Genomic DNA, 16,925 nt, shown 5'->3' on the forward strand with positions numbered 1-16,925 from the left:
CCTCGCTGGGGATGACGGGCAACCTGGAAATTGTTTCCTGAAATCAATGGGGCGGTTTTTCTGGCTAATGAGGAGGCTCGATTTGCATGGACTGGGCAGAAGGCAGGCACTCCAGACCTCCTGCAATGCAGAAGACTATACCAAACAAGGGCCACTTGTGTCCATGCCACTTTCATGCAACTTTCAAATGCCCCATGGGACATTTGTGTGTCAGCCAGTAGCTGGCCTAGAGTCACGTGAGCCTAGAACCCAATTTCATTATTCATGCGAGCACAGAGTATCTTTCGCACACTTTTATTTTTTCCTTTCTTTTTAAAGTTAACTTATTGATTTTGAGAGAGGGGGAGAGAGAGAGAGAGCAAGAGTGAGCGGAGAAGGGGCAGAGAGAGAGGGAGAGAGAGAATCCCAAGCAGGCTCCACACCGCCGGGGCAGACCCCCATGCGGGACTCGAGCCCACGAACCACGAGACCATGACCTGAGCGAAAATCAAGAGTCAGACGCTTCACCGACTGAGCCACCCAGGCGCCCTACTTTGGCACACTTTTAATACACACTGGCTTTTTCCACGGATGCCATTTTCTGTATAAATGAAGGAAAGATTTTTATCTTATTTTGCTTGGACCTGTATTGAGAGTTGTTTAACAACGTTTTGGAAAATCTTGGCTTTTGAGCTGCCGGTAGAACATACTGATATCTGTCTGTATTTGTGTCTGTCACGGGGCACAAGCATCCTACTATCTTGCTAAACATGCCAGGGGAGTATGCACAAAGATTTCCTTGCTGAAATACATATTATTTTATTTTAAATTACTTCTCATTCTTTTAAAATCAGAGCATCTTGTTGATGCTTATTTATGTCTTCTATAAATTTCATTCTAGGATATTAAAGGAGCTTTACAGAATCCTTATTACAAGGGACATTGGGTCTGGTAAAGCTGAGGACAAGTTGCGTTTTAATTTTTTTTTTTTAATGTTTATTTTCGGAGAGGGAGAGAGAGAGACAGAGAGCAAGCTGGGGAGGGGAAGAGAGAGAGGGAGGCACAGAATCGGAAGCAGGCTCCAGGCTCCGAGCTGTCGGCACAGAGCCCGACACACGGGGCTTGACCCCATGAACTGTGAGACCGTGACCTGAGCCAAAGCCGGACGTTTCACTGACTGAGCCACCCAAGCACCCCCGGAACAAGTTTTAGAAGGAAGTGGATGTGTGGGGGTTAGTCCCTTCTGGTCCCTCTTTTCAGACCTGCCTATTGGCTAGAAGGGTACTATAAGGTCTGTTCTCTATCACCTCTACCTATGCCGGGGGGTTGTATTTAATTCTTTGAAAGCCCACTGTGGCCTTGCAGCAAAACCATGTCCCCAACCACAGTTCTGTCAGGCTCCAGGGTCTATTTTTCAATTGCTTTGGTACCTCAGAGGGGAAAAAAAGGAGGGATATTACGTACCAAGACTTTCAACCCACCCTTACTGCCTGGCGTTGAGCAAAATGAGGTTCGCCGGCTCCTCGGCCTCTTTTCTCTCTTAGCTTGACCATCCCCCCATCCCCCCATCCCCCCCAAATCCTGTCTCCACTTGGAAGCACGGAACCAGAGCTGAGTGCTGCCGCAGATGGAAACAAGTGTCAGAGGACCGACAGTCTTCCCATCCTTAACGTCCATTCGCCAAGGTCTCTCAGGGAGATCTCAGAGCCTCCCTCTGGCTCCCTGGGTCCCTTACCCCTGCCTGGCTCTACGTGCCTGCCCAGCTTTTTGAGACTCACAGAACCAGCCCCATTGGCATTATTATCACAGTGCAGGGGATCTCCCTCTCCTCCACAGCCTCCTCCGCTGTGAGCTAAGAGCTCCTATGGGCAGGGCCCATGTTCTAGTCCCCTCTGACTCCTTACTACCCAGCTAAGTACAGGTCTGTGGTATGAGATGGTCGAACTTGGTCAATTAGCTCCTTCCCTTGCCCTCTGGTGCTCGGCTCCTATGATGCCTGTTCTCCTGAGACTGCTGCCTGAGTGTCCAGGGGAGAGGGCTCACATGCGACCACTGCAGACCCTCACTTGCCAGCCTGAGAGCCTGGTCTGGCCTTCCCTGTGTTCCCCTCATGGGCCCCTCTGGAGAAGCATATCATTCTGGACCCTCGCAGACCTTCCCTTAGGCTGAATTTTGTTGATTTTATAATTTTTTAAAAATGTTTATTGAGATACAGCGTGAGCAGGGGAGAGGCAGAGAGAGCGGTGGGGGAGACACAGAATCGGAAGCAGGCTCCAGGCTCCGAGCCGTCCGCACAGAGCCTGACGCGGGGCTCGAACGAATGAATCGTGAGATCATGACCTGAGCAGAAGTCGGACGCTTGACTGACTGAGCCACCCAGGCGCCCCTGAATTTTGCTGATTTTAGAGAAGATGCCCCATGGAGCCAACTGAACGCTACAAATCAACACATACCAGGAACTGCCAGAGAACCATGGTAGTTCACGTTCAAGAAAATAACGAAGAAAAATCCCATCCCATTTAAAGCTAACTGCTATACGGGGGCACGCTGGGGTCACTGCTCTGGGCTGGCTGGCGTGGGAAAGTCATATATTGGCGCAGGTGGGCTGAAAGCCATCAAGCCTAGGGCTGAGAGAAAACCCCAGGTCACGGATTCTCCACTTTGGTGGCAGGAAGCTTAGGGACAAGGATACCTGCCAACTTGCTTCTGATATCCTTCTGGCCTCAGAGAACTTTTGGAGTCTTCCGGCAAGATGGCATTCAACAACATACATGGAAACGTCGCTCTGATCCACCTGGTGGAAACTCATGGCCCAGGGCATGAGGGATTCAGAACAGCTTGAGGCTTCCTAGGTGCGCACCTGCCACTGTGGGCTCTCCAACCCCCGGACGCTGGTTCTACTTCCCGACGTCCTTCTGAAGCTAGCTGTTGGTCCAAAGAGCAGGGAATGGAAACAGGGTCCTCTGGGCTCCTGAACTCAGTGACAGGGCACCCAGCCCCTCTACTCTCTCGGACGAGTCCTTCTCCTCTTCTGACCACACCTTCTAGTTGGGTCTGCCCTCTGTCCATGTTCTCTCATTTCTGTCACCTATGCTGATGGCATCTCCTATCCCTCCCCAGGCCCACACCCAAGGTCTCCATCATCCCCCAAAGCCTTCCTTTCACACCGTCTCCATTTTAAGCCAACACCCCACCCCTTTGTCGCCTCATGTCCATATTTCCTTCATCTCCTTGATTCCAACTTGTCCCCCGGCTACAGCAATCTGGCATCTGCTCTTACCACGGCCACCACAATAAGGCCATTGCTGCTCTTGTCACTGACAAACCAGAACCTGTTTTCAGGCTTTGGGCTCTACAGACACTGGGGCCTGTCCCCACTGTCATGAAAATCTCTCCTTTGTGGGTGTGGTTCTCCTCCTGTCCCCCTGACCATTCCTTCTTCTTCTTGTCCACAGGTACCCACTCTTCTGTCCCTTTACGTGTTTCTTCTGTGGGTCTTCCCAGGGTCCCCATCCCATTCTGCATACCATGTCAGGGGACCTCACTGCCTCCCACCATTTCAGTTAACATGATTCCACGGTGACTCCCTGATATGCATCCTGACCTGTGCCCCAGGCTCCGGGTCCCAACTTCTCACCCTGTATCGGTACCTGTAGCCCATCATCTGCCCCTTCCTCCTCCTCCTACCATCTGGACATACTTGCTCCAGCTCCTGGCCTCTTGATCTCTGCTTGCAGTCCCTCTAATGCTTAGCATCCCGAGCTAGAAACCTAAGAATCGTGCTGGTCTCTTCCTATGTCTTTGCTGTCTGCGTCCAACCTGTTGCCCAAACCCTCTTGATGTTCTATCAGATCTCCCTCTTGAACTTGGTTCTCTCCACGCATGCTGACATAATCGTAAGAATAGCAAACACTTATACAGCACATACGTTCTAGACCCTTGTCGCAAAGGTACACACCCTCTCATTTAACCCTCACAACAACCTTGTGAGATAGGTACCGTTATTCTCCCCTTTTTCCAGAAGAGAAGGTTGATTTTTCTTAATGTATTTATTTATTTTTGGGAGAGAGAGAGAGAGAGAACACACATGGGAGAGGGGCGGGGGGGGGGGCAGGGATCCGAAGCAGGCTCTCTGCTGACAGCAGAGAGCCCAACGTGGGGCTCAATTTCACAAACCATGAGATCATGACCTGAGCCGAAGTCAGACACTTAACCAACTGAGCCACCCAGGTGCCCCTCCGGAAGAGGAGATTGAGATTCACATAGAAAGTGAAGAATTTGTTTATGTTTGTTTATTTATTTATTGAGAGAGAGAGCGCGCGTGCACAGAAGGGTCAGAGAGAGAGGGAGAGAGAGAATCCCAAAGCAGGCTCTGCATTGTCAGCGCAGAGCCCTATATGGGGCTCAAACTCACGAACCCTGAGCTCATGACCTGAGCCAAAGTCTGATGCTTAACCGACTGAGCCACCTAGGTGCCCCAAAGGTGAAGCATTTGCCCCAGGCCACACAGGCAGGATTCTAACCCAGGCAGTCTGATTCTGTGTTCGTGTGCTTGACCTCTTTGCCATAATCCCTCTCCTTAGCTTTGCCTGCTTCTTCCTACAACAGCAACATTCCACAGGCCTCTCCTTCGTCCCTCCTTCCCTCCTCACCCCCCCCCCCCCCGCAATGCCCTTCCATTAAATGAGACTAGTCACCCTGGAAAATGCCTAGTGGCTCCCTACTGCCCACAGGAGAAAATGCCTTGCTGGGCGTTCAAAGTTCTTCACAGCCCGGCCTGACCCACAGTCCTGCCTTCACCACCCACCATCTGGGCCCATGCTGATCTTCTCACACTTGCCCTGAAGCCAGGCCTTTTTGCAAGTGAGCCCTCACACTCACCGTCTCCTAGGCCTAGAATATTCTTGCCGCCCTACTCTGCCAGTCAAACCCCCTGCTCTTCCCTTGGTCCCCCGCTTCAGACCTCATCCCCTTGGTGCTGTGCTCAGGCGGTATCCAGGAGCTCACGGAGCCACGGCATAATTCTGCAGTTTGTCTCCTTACTCACGACACCCTCTCGCTCACGCTTAGGAACGACCAGTTCTTCAAAGAATGAACGATCGGCGGCCGATCCACGCTGCTGGGTCCTTCTGCCTCTGCCCCTAAATTTCCAATGATTCTTTTCACTGGATCACACAAAATCGTAACGACTGGACAGATTTCATGGGACTCAGTTCTCCCCCACCCCTCTCTACAGCTCAGGGTGAAGAGCTGGACACCCTCCTCCCTATTTCTTTTCAAAGAAAAAAAGCGAAAGGAGGGTGGGAGTCAAACCAACCAGTCAGAACAGGGCATGAGAAAAATGAGGGAACGGAGCAGACAGACTGCGGGAGCCCGAGAGGTCACCTCGCACAGACTGTATCTTATCCGAGAGGAAACCGCGGCCCGGAAAGATGGAGAGGTTTGTATAAAGGACAACGAGTCCGGCTCTCTGTCTGGGCATCTGGCCTTAACCTCTTGCCTTTCCACTCGCTTGTCTTCCCGAGGGAGCGCAGAGGGAGCTCAGAGTGGCGCTGCTTCTGGGTCCCTGGGTCTTCCCACAACTATCCCCCAACCCTGCTCAGGCGGCTTTCCTGGGACCAGGAAGTTAACAGATTCAGCGCAAAACTTCCTGATGAGCCAATGTCCCTTGCTCCTGCAGCTACAGGACTGCCCTCTGGCCAGTCCTGACTGCAACTCCCAGTTGCAACAGCTGGCTTGAGGCTTTCCAACCTGGGCTTCACCGAGGCCAGTGGCTCATCCTTTGCTCTCCTGTGTCTGCCAACCCCTTCTCTGTCCCATACCGGCCGCTCCTACGCAACCGCTCTTTCTTCCCTTCCCCACACCCTCCGCCAGCCATTTCCTCCCAGTTAGTCACCGTGAGGTCATGCTCCTCCTCTGGCTCCCAGGCCTCTCCCTGAGGACCGTGTGTGTGCCAGGAGAGGAGAGAGACCGTAGGGGAGGATGTAGCAAGGCATCAGGGGAAAAATGGGCTCTGGAGTCAAAGGGATGGGAGTTCGAATCCTGGCTCTGCCAGCTGGTCAGTCATGTGACCTTTGGCCAATTATCTACTCTCCCAAATCCTTTGCAAAAAAAAAGGGGGGGGGGGTGGTGGCTGCCGAGGAGGCACCGTCCTCTCCTGTCTGGTGGGGATGGTAACACTTGTAAGGAGCCCAAAGTGCCTCGCGTCGAACTTGGATGTTGGTTTACTTCCCCCTCACGGTGAAGTGTGCAGGTGGCCTGGAGACCCCGGGTGCCCACCTGGAGGCCTGCAGGCGAGCTCGTGTGAATGTGAGGCGGTGGGGCTAGGTATCTGATGGCTTCAAGGGACAGAGTGACACGTAGCAAGGAGGGGCCTTGTGGGGCCCACGGATGTGTACGCTCGTGAGCAGAGGGCTCCGGCATGAGCATGTAAAGGAGTGTGACCAGGCTGAGCCTCTTTCTCCAAAACTCCCACCTTCTTGAAAGGAAAGATATGTCATGTCCGTTCTTATCAGTAATGAGAAATCCAAAAACCCTTTCCAGGGGAGGGAGGGAGGGAACAACCCACCCCGTGGGGCTCATCTAAGCAGAGGAGACTCAAGGCCCACTCCTCTCAGAAGCCAGCAACTGTCTCCCGACTGGTGGAGAAGCCACACCCCAGAAGATGTTCAAAGGGTCAGGGGCCTCTCTGCAGGCTGCCTAGGGCCAGAGGGGCTGTCCCCCAGCCTCGTCCCAAGCACAAGGGTTTCTCAAGCTTCCGAAAGATCACACAGGCAGCCAAACCCACCAGGCCTGTGGAGCAGGCCACCTCCAAACTGGGCTGGTGTGGCCATATCTCGGTGTGGAATGGGCCCCTCCCATGCATCTTCTCCAAGGGCCTTGGACAGTGAGACGTGGGCCCCAGGCTGCCATTCTGAGTCCTCAGGGTGGAAAACACAGGGCACATGCCACATCCCAACCTCCTTAGGACTCTCCTTCGGGAATCACAGAATCCTTGGGAATCTCCTCTGTCCTCCTGCCCTTAAAGCAAACCTGGCAAAACCATCCCTTAGAGAAGAATCTGTCTCCCATTTAAAGACCAGGGGTGAGAAGCTGATTCTGCTATCTTTCCCTTGGCCGTTCCGGTGTTTAATCAACCAGGTTGGCGGCAATTTCTTCCTTGAGGCTGTCTCTTTAACTGAAGGCTCTTTCTGTTTCAGGCCTCAAGTTCAGAGAGTCGTTAGCAAACTTCCCCAGCGAACAAAATGCACAAAAGTGATTGCCTACCAGGTTTTGGCCGACGACTCCAGAGTATTCCTCTCTCTGACCACGAGGGATGCACCCAGAAAGTACCCAGCCCTTTAGAAAACGTTAGTAGTGGCTTCAAATCACGCTCGAGATAAAGGAGAACATATGCCTGAGTCTGCTCTCCAGTCCCACCCCAGGCTGCCACCTAAACTTGGACGGAGTATATCAGAGCAGGAGGGAGCCCGTGATTATCCGATGCACCCCCACACTGGGATTGTCTTCCCTTCCAACCCACTCTTCTCTGCCTGACAAACTCCTACTCACCCTTTAGAGCCAGATTCAAGTATCACCTCCTCTGTGAAGCCTGCCCTGAGCTCCCAGGAAGAATGAACTCTTTGCATTTCTGGTTGACACACCTTCTACATACTTGTAGTGAAGCAGGGATGCGAGCGTATAATTATTCCCTTAGGAGTCTCTCTCTGCTCCTCCCTCCGCCTCTCCTTCTCTCTCTCTTCCACTCCCCATACTAGACTATAAATAAGCTCCTTCAGGGCAGAGACCATGTCTTGATTTTTTTTGTGTTCCGACACCCGGCATAGTACACAGGCGCCCCACGCCGCCCCCCGCCCCCGGCGAATGGAATAAATTAATTTTTTTGTTTATTTATTTATTTTGAGGGAGAGAGAGAGAAAATGCATGAATGGGGGAGGGGCAGAGAGCGAGGAGAGAGTAAGAATCCCAAGCAGGCTCTTCACCGTCAGCAAGGAGCCCCACTCGACTCGGGGCTTGAACCCATGAACCATGAGATCATGACCTGAGCCAAAGTTGGACACTTAACCAACTGAGCCACCCAGGTGCCCCGGAATAAATTAATTTTTCAGCTGACCCCACCTTAGCTTTCCTCCCCCCACCATATCCTCCCACGTCACGCCCTGTCCCGGTCCTCTCCCCTAGTCTCGCCACCAGCCCCTGATCTCAAGGGGAAAGTCATCCCCCCCCAGCTCCATCCTTCCGTTTACACACCACAGTCTGTCCAACACCACCTTCCCACCCCTGAAGCTCCTCCCCCGCCATGACTAACTCGAACCCCACCCGACTTGGTTTTCTTTAAAGGCGCCAAGCTTGTCTACATCGTCCCACTGAGCCAGGCTCGATACTCCGTCCTGGGCTCTTTTGTTCTGTTCAACCCCCCCCCCCGTCCTGTTCCTTCTCTTCTCCTTTCAATCCCTGAGGAACCCAGGCACCCCATCTTTTGTGCCTCCATGAATTCCTCTCCGCACAGTTGGTCCACACCCACAGACTCGCTCGAGAGTCAACTGAGGCTAAGCTGGGACAGGAAGAGAGCTGCCATCTTGCTTCTGCACCACACCAGGCGTATGCTTATTCCTCAATAATTATCTCCACTTGTCAGCACTCTTTTGAGGGGAGAGTGAAGAGGAGACCCCAACATTGGATTCTGGATTGGGGGAGGGGTGGACACAAAGGCTCTTTATAGGACCCGTCTAAGCCTGAAAGCTGAGTCCATAAATAAACACCCTCAAACTTGATATAATCTTTATATCTCCTGCACCTGATGAAGTATAAGTACCGCCCCCCCGCTCCCAAACATTTATAAAGGTTTTCTTCTGAAAATCCTTACCTGCCTGTTGAAATCTAGGCCATTTCGATTATTTCCTGAAAGAGAGAAAAACGAAAACATGAATTGCTATCAGGACTGGAACAGATAGAAGGTTGGGAAGGAATGGGGATGTTGGGAAGGGCTTGTCCGTATTTTGAAAAAGAACCCCCGTTTCCCCCGTGGCCAGGATCCTCCACTTATCCTGTTTCCTGGAGGCGTCTTTGGAACATCTCCTCCAGGGACGTGAACAACCAGGAAGACGGACTTGTCACAAAGGGTCAACTAGGATTGAAACTGCCATCCCGGAGACATCCACTCCCTCACACAGAGATATGGCCTACGCTTTTGCGGCTAAGCCAGGAGTGGCCAGCCACGGGTCCGAATGGAGCTGCCCTAAGAGGTTCCTCCACTATCCCAGCCCTCCTGGGGTGATGGCCGCTAAGTCATGCCAGGTAGACAGGTGTCTGTTCTGGTTTTCTCCCCTCCAGCTTTCCTTTCTTGTTGGCTTGTCTCTTCTCTTTTATAATAAACGTTGGGTTGAACAAGTAAAAATGTGTGCTTAATAGAGAAAAGTATGTGGGACAGAAAAAGTATAAAGTAGCAGGAAAAAAAATCACTCTCCCGAGAGGCAGCTGCAATTACTATTTGGGTATACATGATGGTCTGTTTTTATACTTGTTTTTCCTCATTCATATTCACCACTCTGTATAAATTTTACTCTGCTTTCTCCAGGGAACATCGTTAATATTTCCCCTATACTATTAAGGAGCATCACAAATCTCTTTTTTCTCCTATGCTTGCAAACGTCATTTAAATGGTTCCCTAATATTCCTTTCCGTGGACCATAATTTGCTTAAACATACACCTATTGTTAGGGGGCTTGCTTCCACCGTTAGCTACAGTAACAGTTTCCCTCTCCTATAACTCTATGGTAGGAACCGCCAAACAAGCTTCCTTTGTGCCCCATGGCTCTGTAATAGCAAGAAAAATGACTATTTACTAAATACATACACTCAGAGCCTAGCACTGAGCCTAGTACATAACAGGAGTTCAAAATATACTGGTTGAATCAAAGAATAAATGCACAAGTCAGTGAATTCAGAACTTCCCATCAGAAAATTCTGCTTTTCATTAGCTTAGGAATGGAGTCCCAGTTTCTTAGCTCAACGTGTAATTCCCCATGTGACTTGCCCTCATAATCCCACCTCACTCCCCCCTGCCCCCACCAGGTATCCTGAGCTCAGGTGCAAATACACCAAGCCCATCTTGTTTCCACGCCTCTGTGCACTGCGCCCTTTTGCAGAATCAGTCCCCCTCCGCTCTGGACTCCAGGAGCCCTAGCTACCACCACATGGCCCATCCAAAGACCACTCCTTCTTTGTCTGTGTGCTTCTCTCTCCCGCTAGCCCATGAGTTCCTTGAAAACGGGGACATGACAAGAAAGGCACACTGTGAGACGTGGAGTGACCTCTGGATAGCAGCCTGACCTTGAGATCAATTAAGAGGATATATAAAATCTGCAAAGGGGTGCTAAAGGTAGGAAGGGCCCACAGACTGAAAGTGGTTGTGCATAGAGAGGCAGACTTGAAGGCAAAGTTGCTTTTATCCTTTTTTTTTTTTTTTGGTTGAGGTATAACTGACATATAACATTATGTTAGTTTCGGGTGTACCACGTGATTCACTACCTGTATACACGGTGAACCGAGCACCACAACAAGACCGAGTGATATTCATCACCATATATAGTGACACATTTTTTTTCTCGTGATGAGAATTTTTAAGGTCTACTCTCTTAGCAGCTTTCAAACATGCAATGCCGTATTATTAACTATAGTCACCATGCTGTCCATTACATCCCCAGGACTTATTTGTTTTACAACGGGAAGTTTTGTTTTGAACCCCTTTTACCCATTTCACCTATCCCACCCCTCACCTCTGGCAACCACGAATCTGTTCTCTGGATCTATGAGCTTGTCTTTTGGTTTTTTCGTTTGCTTGCATTTTAGATTTCACGTACAACTGAGATTATATGGTATTTGTCTTTCGCCGTCTGATTTATTTCACTTAGCATAGTGCCCTCAAGGTCTATCCATGTTGTCACAAATGGCAAGATTTCATTCTTTTTTATGGCCGGATAATATTCCATTATATATATATTACAATATATGTTCAGTACATATATTATATATTTATTATATATTTTATTGTTGCTTGTATATTTTATTTTTATATTTATTATTATATAAAACTTAGGGGCCCCTAGATGGCTCAGTCAGTTGACTTCAGCTCAGGTCATGATCTCACAGCTTGTGGGTTTGAGCCCCACGTCGGGCTCTGTGCTGACCGCTCAGAGCCTGGAGCCTGCTTCAGATTCTGTGTCTCCCTCTCTCTTTGTCCCTCCCCTGCTCATTCTCTGTCTCTGTCTCTGTCTCTCTCTCTCTCTCTCAAAAAAAAAAATTAATTAAATACAGTATAAAATATTATATATATACATATACACACATATATTAACAGTATATTATATATTATACAGTAATATTATATATACATATATATGTATATATATACACATGGACACATATGTACACGTATACATACACATATGTACACATATACATATGTACATATATATGTATATATATGTGTATATATAATATTTTCTCTACTTATTCATCTGCCAGCGGGCACTTAGGTTGTTTCTATCTTGGCTATTGTAAATAATACTGCATTGAACATGGGGGTGCAGATATCTTTTCGAATTAGTGTCTTCATTTTCTTTGGATAAATACCCCAAGGTGGAAATGCTAGGTAATCAGGTAGTTATGTATTTTATTTATTTTTTAATATACATATACATATTTTTTGATGTTTATTTATTTTTGAGAGAGAGAGAGAGACAGAGCATGACCAGGGAAGGGGCAGAGAGAGAGGGAGACACAGAATCTGAAGCAGGCTCTAGGCTTTGAGCTGTCAGCACAGAGCCCGACTCAGGGCCCAAACTCACAAACTGTGAGATCATGACCTGAGCCGAAGTCGGATGCTCAACCAACTGAGCCACCCAGGTGCTCCTGTATTTTATTTTTTGAGGAGCTTTTATCTAAAAAAAAAAAAAAATCCTTTCATGACATTGTAAAATAGGCCTAATAAGGACTAATTTTAAAATCTGACAAAAGAACAACTTCATTCATTGAACAAGCATTTACTCAGTACCCTCGAGGCACCAGGCACTGTTCTAGGCACTCGAACCACAGCACTGGAGAAGACAGACGGAAGTCCCTGACTTCTTTTCTAGTTGAGGAGACATAAAAGGAATGGGAAAACAAATCCATAACTTCCTTCGGAGATAGTTACAGTGGAGAACAATAATACATGGTCAGGGGAAGAGTCTGTCAGAGGCTGTTCCTAGGCAGGTGGTCTGGGAAGGCCACTCAGGGGGCCTCATGCTTTCATTGAATGGGGCAAAGACCCAACCTTTCAAAGGTCTCAGGACGATCATTCCAGACACGAGTATCAGGGCCTAAGGCAAGAGCAGGCTTGCATGGGCTGAGGAATAGTAATGAAGCTGGCATGGGTGAAGAATGGGGTAACCAGGGGCAAGATGACGTGGCTCTGGCAGACAGGTCACGGTGAAAGCTTCAGCTCTCACCCAAGGACAATGGGAAGTGATGCAGGGTTTGAGCAGAGGAGTAACACTGCAGGTGTTTGAACCACGGTGATGGGCTGGGTAGGGGGTTGGAGAGCAGGGAGGAAGACCAATCGAGAGGTACTGCAGTGGCCCAGGGGAGAGAGGGCGGCAGGGTGCGTGGGACAGTAGCAGTGGAGGTGGTGAGAAAGGCCTGGATTTAGAAAGCATTTTGAACTGATGGCTGACAGGACCGGCAGATGGATGGGAGGTGTGGTGCAAGGAATGGAGAAGAATCAAGGATGATTCCTAGGGTTTGGGCTTTCTTGACGGGATCAGTGGTGGTGCCATTACCTGAGATGGGGGTAATAAGGGAAGGGGAGGTCAGTGGTAGGGAATCAAAAGCTACATTTTTGAACGTGTTAAGTTTGAGATGCCAACTAGGTATCCCAGGAGAGGGGGGAAAGTGAGTTTGGACTCAGGAGAGGTGTGGGGTCAGAAGTATAAATTGGGTAGTTATCAGCATAAAGGTGGTACTTAAAGCCATAGGACTCAGTGAGGTTACAAAGGAACTGAGTCCAGATGAAGAATAATAAAGTGGTCAAGGTTGGCATGAAGAGGGGAAGCCAGCAAAGGAGACTGAGAAAAAGTGAACACTCGAGTAGGAGGAACCCCGGGCAAGTATGGTGTCTGGAAGACAAGAGGGGAAGATGTTTCCAGAAGGAGGTAATACCAAAATGAGAGAAACGGTGGAGGGCCAAGACAGTTGACTTGGAGGAGGTCATCAGTTTTGGGGACAATTAAAAAAGGCCTTTGGGGTGCCTAGGTGGCTCAGTCGGTTAAGCATCCGACTCCGGCTCAGGTCATGATCTCACAGTTCGTGGGTTCGAGCCCCGCATCGGGCTCTGTGCTGACAGCTCAGAGCCTGGAGCCTGTCTTCGGATTCTGTGTCTCCCTCTCTCTGCCCCTCCCCTGCTCATGCTCTGTCTCTCTCTGTCTCAAAAATAAAAAATAAATAGTAAAAAAAAAAATTAAAAAAAAAAGTTCTTTGCTTCCGATTTCTGCGAATGCAATTATCATGTTGTTTATGAGATCCACAAAATGCAAAAGATGAGCAAGCAGAATTCAGAAATTGATTTTAAAACCCACCAGCCAACAAAATTAACAACTGCTCTTGCCCGGAAGGTTTGCCATGGCCTTCTCAAGAGGCCTCTTCTCATGAGGATGCCTCTGCTGCCCTCGGAGCCTGGCGAGAACATTTCTCCTTCTCATCAAATTCATTCTTACCTGCATCAGTATCTCTGCCTCATCTTCTTTGAATCCCAGGCCAACTGAGTGAGGTCCCTGGGCTGGCCAGGCCCTCCCAGGAGACGGGCCCCATGACACTCCAGCAGAGCAGAGTGTCTGAGCTGAGCCATACGTAGTAAGGGCTAGCTCCCCAAAGCGATTCCTGTTCTGATTCTGAGCCCATTGCTAATGTTCTAGATTGAGAGATGACGGTGAGCCATTCCCAGGACTCAGTTTATTCATTTTTGACAGTGAGGAAGCTGCTGCTCTTTCACAGAGAAAGGAGGGGATGTAATTACCATATTATGTGAGAGAGTGGTCCACAGTGACCAGGAACTTATCTGATACCCTTTTGTGATGCCCTGTGGAGGAGCAGGAGGGCGTACTTGGAAAACAGTCCCGGACTTGAAGTCAGAAAACTAAGGTTCAAGCCTTGGCTACATCACTCCTGAGCTGTGTGAGTTTGGTCGAGGCAGGCAGCCCCACAGCCTCCGCCTTCTCGATGGCAAAATCAGGTCATAATCCCCTCTCCACCCGTTTTCCGGGAATATAGTAAAACTCAAGTGAGATAAAGCTGGTGACCGTGCCTGGTGACCTGGGAGGCGCTACCCAGGTGTAGACCTGGGCTCCAGACATCCTGGGCCATTCCTCGATCAGGCTGAGCCTGGTCCTATGTTAGGGACTTGGCACATGCTGTGCCCTGCTCTCCCTAGAAAATATACTCTTGTCCTCCGAGACCACACTCCAATGTCACATCCTCCGTGAAACTTACCCGAAGCAAAATAAGGGATTTTGTCTGTATTTCTGCATCGCTTATTCATACCTCTTATTGCACATATCACATTTTTAGACCCAGTGGTTCCTGTGTCTGTTTCCCTCATGAGATCATGAGCTCCCAGAGGCCAGCATTACTACAGCTCAAGTGCCTAAAAGTGTCCAACACAAGGTAGGTGCCGAACGACCATGTGTTTGATCCAGATTGCCAAGAAACTGCTCCCAAAAGAAATCTTTGATTCTGACCTGAGAAAATCAGAGGTGCCACCACCTGTGAAACCTCAATGCATCTTATTTCCAAGCCCTGGCTCCCTCTTTGGAAGGTGGCAGCTACTTGCAAAAAAAAAAACAAAAACCAAGAAACAAAAAACAAACCCCCAAAAAACAAAGAGGGACAGACACACAGAAGGAAGAGTTGGAAGGAAGGACACTGATGTCCAAACTCAGAGGGGAAGCACCTTGCAGAGGACACACAGCCCCGGAGAACTTGAATCAAGACCAAAGCTTGATTTCTCAACTCCTAGACTCGTACAGTGTTCCCGGTAAAGGCACTGTATGGGATGCCTGGCTGGCTCAGTCAGTACAGCATAGGACTCTTGATCTTGGGGTCATGAGTTCAGCCCCACGTTAGGTGTAGAGCTTACATCAAAAAAAAAATACGCTGCATCCAGTGTCCAACACAGACAAACCAAGCATTCGCCTTTGATCAATGGCTTAGGCAAATAAATAGGTTGGATGCTGATTGAGTTTGGAAGTGATTCAAGGCAGAGTGGGAGACTAAATACAGAAAACTGGATGATAGAATCAGGATTGGAAAATATTTTGGCACCTTCTAAGAAGAAGCTGAAACCAAAAAGGTAAAATGTAACAGGAATAAATGCAAAGCCCTGCACTTAGGTTTGAAAAAATCAAGTGTAGGGGGGCCTGTGTGGCTCAGTCGGTTAAGCGTCCAACTCTTTTTTTTTTTTTTAATTTTTTTTTTAACGCTTTATTTATTTTTGAGACAGGGAGAGACAGAGCATGAACGGGGGAGGGGCAGAGAGAGAGGGAGACACAGAATCTGAAACAGGCTCCAGGCTCTGAGCCGGCAGCCCAGAGCTTGACGCGGGGCTCGAACTCACGGACCGCGAGATCATGACCTGAGCCGAAGTCGGCCGCTTAACCGACTGAGCCACCCAGGCGCCCCCAAGCGTCCAACTCTTGACGTCAGCTCACGGTTCGTGAATTCGAGCCCTGCATCGGGCTCTGTTCTGACAGTGGAGAGCCTGCCTGGGATTCTCTCTCCCTCTCCCTCCACCCCTACCCCGCTTGTACTCTCTCTCTCTCTCTCAAAATAAATAAACTTAAAAAATGATTAAAGAAAATCAACTGTATATATAAAAGACAGGGGAGATTGAATTGTACTCTTAGAAATGGTTAAGATGGTACATTTTATCTTTAAATTTTAAAGTTTTATATGTTTTATTACCTCAATAAAAATGAAAAAGAAAAAACTAAAGATTTTTTTAAATCAGGAATTCTGTTTAAAATACTTTAGCCCAGGGGTGCCTGGGTGGCTCAGTCGGCTGAGAGGCCGACTTCGGCTCAGGTCATGATCTCGCGGTCCGTGAGTTCGAGCCCCGCGTCGGGGTCTGTGCTGACCGCTGGGAGCCTGGAGCCTGTTTCCGATTCTGTGTCTCCCTCTCTCTGACCCTCCCCCGTTCATGCTCTGTCTCTCTCTGTCTCAAAAATAAATAAAGGTTAAAAAAAATAAAAAATAAATAAATAAAATAAAATACTTTAGCCCAGAAATCTACTTTTCTACTTCACATGGGCAGTCCACTAAAGTCGTCAAATTGCACAAAGTTATACCCAACTATGAGACTATTTACTACATATGATCTAGCAATCCCACTTCTGGGTATTTATCCAAAGAAAATGAAAACATGCTATTAAAGAGATATCTGCACTCCCATGTTTACTGCAACATTATTCACAATAGCTACGGTATGGACACAACCTAAGAGTCCATCAATGGATGAATAGATAAAGATATTATTTACACACACACACACACACACACACATGCACACACACACAGAGGAATATTATTCAGCCATGAGAAAAGAGGAAATCCTGCCATTTGTAAAAACATGGATGGAACCTGCAGACATTATGCTAAGTGAAAAAAGAGAAATACAAATACTGCATGGTATCACTTATATGTGGAACCTCAAAACAATGTTTTTAAAGAGTCAAACCTACAGAAACAGAGCGTGAGAGTAGAAAAGTAGGGGGGCGGGGAGGATCGGGAGAGGTTGGTAAAAGGGTACAAACTTTCAGCTATAAGAGGATGAAGTCCAGGGGTGCCGGGAACCCTTGCCTTTAGGTGAAGCCTTCTTTGTGGCATTGCCATGAGAATTAACTATGAGATTCATT

The 16,925-nt window shown here is 48.7% G+C and overlaps 1 protein-coding gene across 2 annotated transcripts in view; it reads right to left on the reverse strand.

Moving 5' to 3' along the window:
- POU2F3 (POU class 2 homeobox 3) overlaps nucleotides 1–16,925 on the reverse strand; it is an 81,681-nt gene that overhangs the window by 42,640 nt on the left and 22,116 nt on the right. For both annotated transcript variants that reach the window (XM_027036742.2, XM_053203969.1), the window contains one exon: nucleotides 8,846–8,880. In XM_027036742.2, the coding sequence (XP_026892543.1) occupies nucleotides 8,846–8,880 (35 nt within the window). The remainder of the gene's footprint in view (nucleotides 1–8,845; nucleotides 8,881–16,925) is intronic.

This window comes from Acinonyx jubatus, chromosome D1 (genome assembly GCF_027475565.1).
Source record: "Acinonyx jubatus isolate Ajub_Pintada_27869175 chromosome D1, VMU_Ajub_asm_v1.0, whole genome shotgun sequence".
Classification (NCBI taxonomy): domain Eukaryota; kingdom Metazoa; phylum Chordata; class Mammalia; order Carnivora; family Felidae; genus Acinonyx; species Acinonyx jubatus.